The 837-nt window shown below is 40.6% G+C and overlaps 1 protein-coding gene across 1 annotated transcript; it reads right to left on the bottom strand.

Annotated features, from left to right (window-relative positions):
* Positions 1-127: 127 nt before the first annotated feature.
* On the bottom strand, positions 128-494 carry LOC107735530 (protein angel homolog 1-like; the record flags this gene model as incomplete). Its single annotated transcript, XM_016547184.1, has 2 exons — positions 279-494; positions 128-197 (listed from the first exon to the last, which is right to left on the bottom strand). Coding segments are annotated over exons 1-2 (286 nt in total), but the record flags the coding sequence as incomplete, so codon positions are not given.
* Positions 495-837: the final 343 nt, after the last annotated feature.

The raw sequence follows: 837 nt of genomic DNA, 5'->3' as shown, positions 1-837 counted from the left end.
AACATCTCTTTGTGTTTTGCTGTTCATGACACAAGGGTTTGCAGGTGCACTCATGTTTACATCAGCAGTGGGTTTCATCACATGTTCCGCAAATAATTCAGGCAGCTGTTTATGTTTGGTTCCTCACCCATGTCAGTCAGGACAGGATAGATCTGCTCTAGGAAGTGATCTTCTTGAACTTCCTGAAGACAAATAATCTGTACAAAAAAGGAAGTAATGATATTGCTTAGAACCAACAGCAGTTATAATTATAGGTTTTGGGTTTTGTGTCGCCTTACGTCAGGTTCCCAGATCTGGAGCTCCTTCAGGATGGTCCGGAGTCGCTGGTCCCACACTAACACTTCCTCTGGACAGTGTGTGTACAGCTGTGGATTTGCTTCTAGCAGATCTTGAGCGAGGATGTTATAAGACATGATGCTGAAGTCAAACACAGCAGCTGTGTCCCCACAGGCCCCAGTGTGGGTTTCACTAAGATCCTCCCACACCCGCCACATCACTTCGACATAGAAAAAAGCATGATTTTAATGGAAGACTGGGTAGTCAAAACAACTACATAGCACAATATATGAGTATGTTACACTAGCAGTCAAACATTTGGACACATCTAATCTTTAAATAAATAAAAACATGAATATTATGAAATATTACTACAGTTTACATTGATATTACATTAATTGTTACAATAATTGCTGCCTTTCTGTCATTCACTTCCACATTGTGTTGAATGACAGACACTAGGAGTCACTCTTGGGGGCCCCAAACACCTCTGAGTAGTAGTAGTGGTATATTTTTATTTAAAGGGGTCATAAGATGCCCATTTTCCACAAGTTGATATGA

This window comes from Sinocyclocheilus rhinocerous, unplaced genomic scaffold (genome assembly GCF_001515625.1).
Source record: "Sinocyclocheilus rhinocerous isolate Xijiao unplaced genomic scaffold, SAMN03320098_v1.1 C36121446, whole genome shotgun sequence".
Lineage (NCBI taxonomy): Eukaryota > Metazoa > Chordata > Actinopteri > Cypriniformes > Cyprinidae > Sinocyclocheilus > Sinocyclocheilus rhinocerous.
Note: the sequence above shows the minus strand (reverse complement) of the source record. Positions and strands in the feature narration are given on the sequence as shown.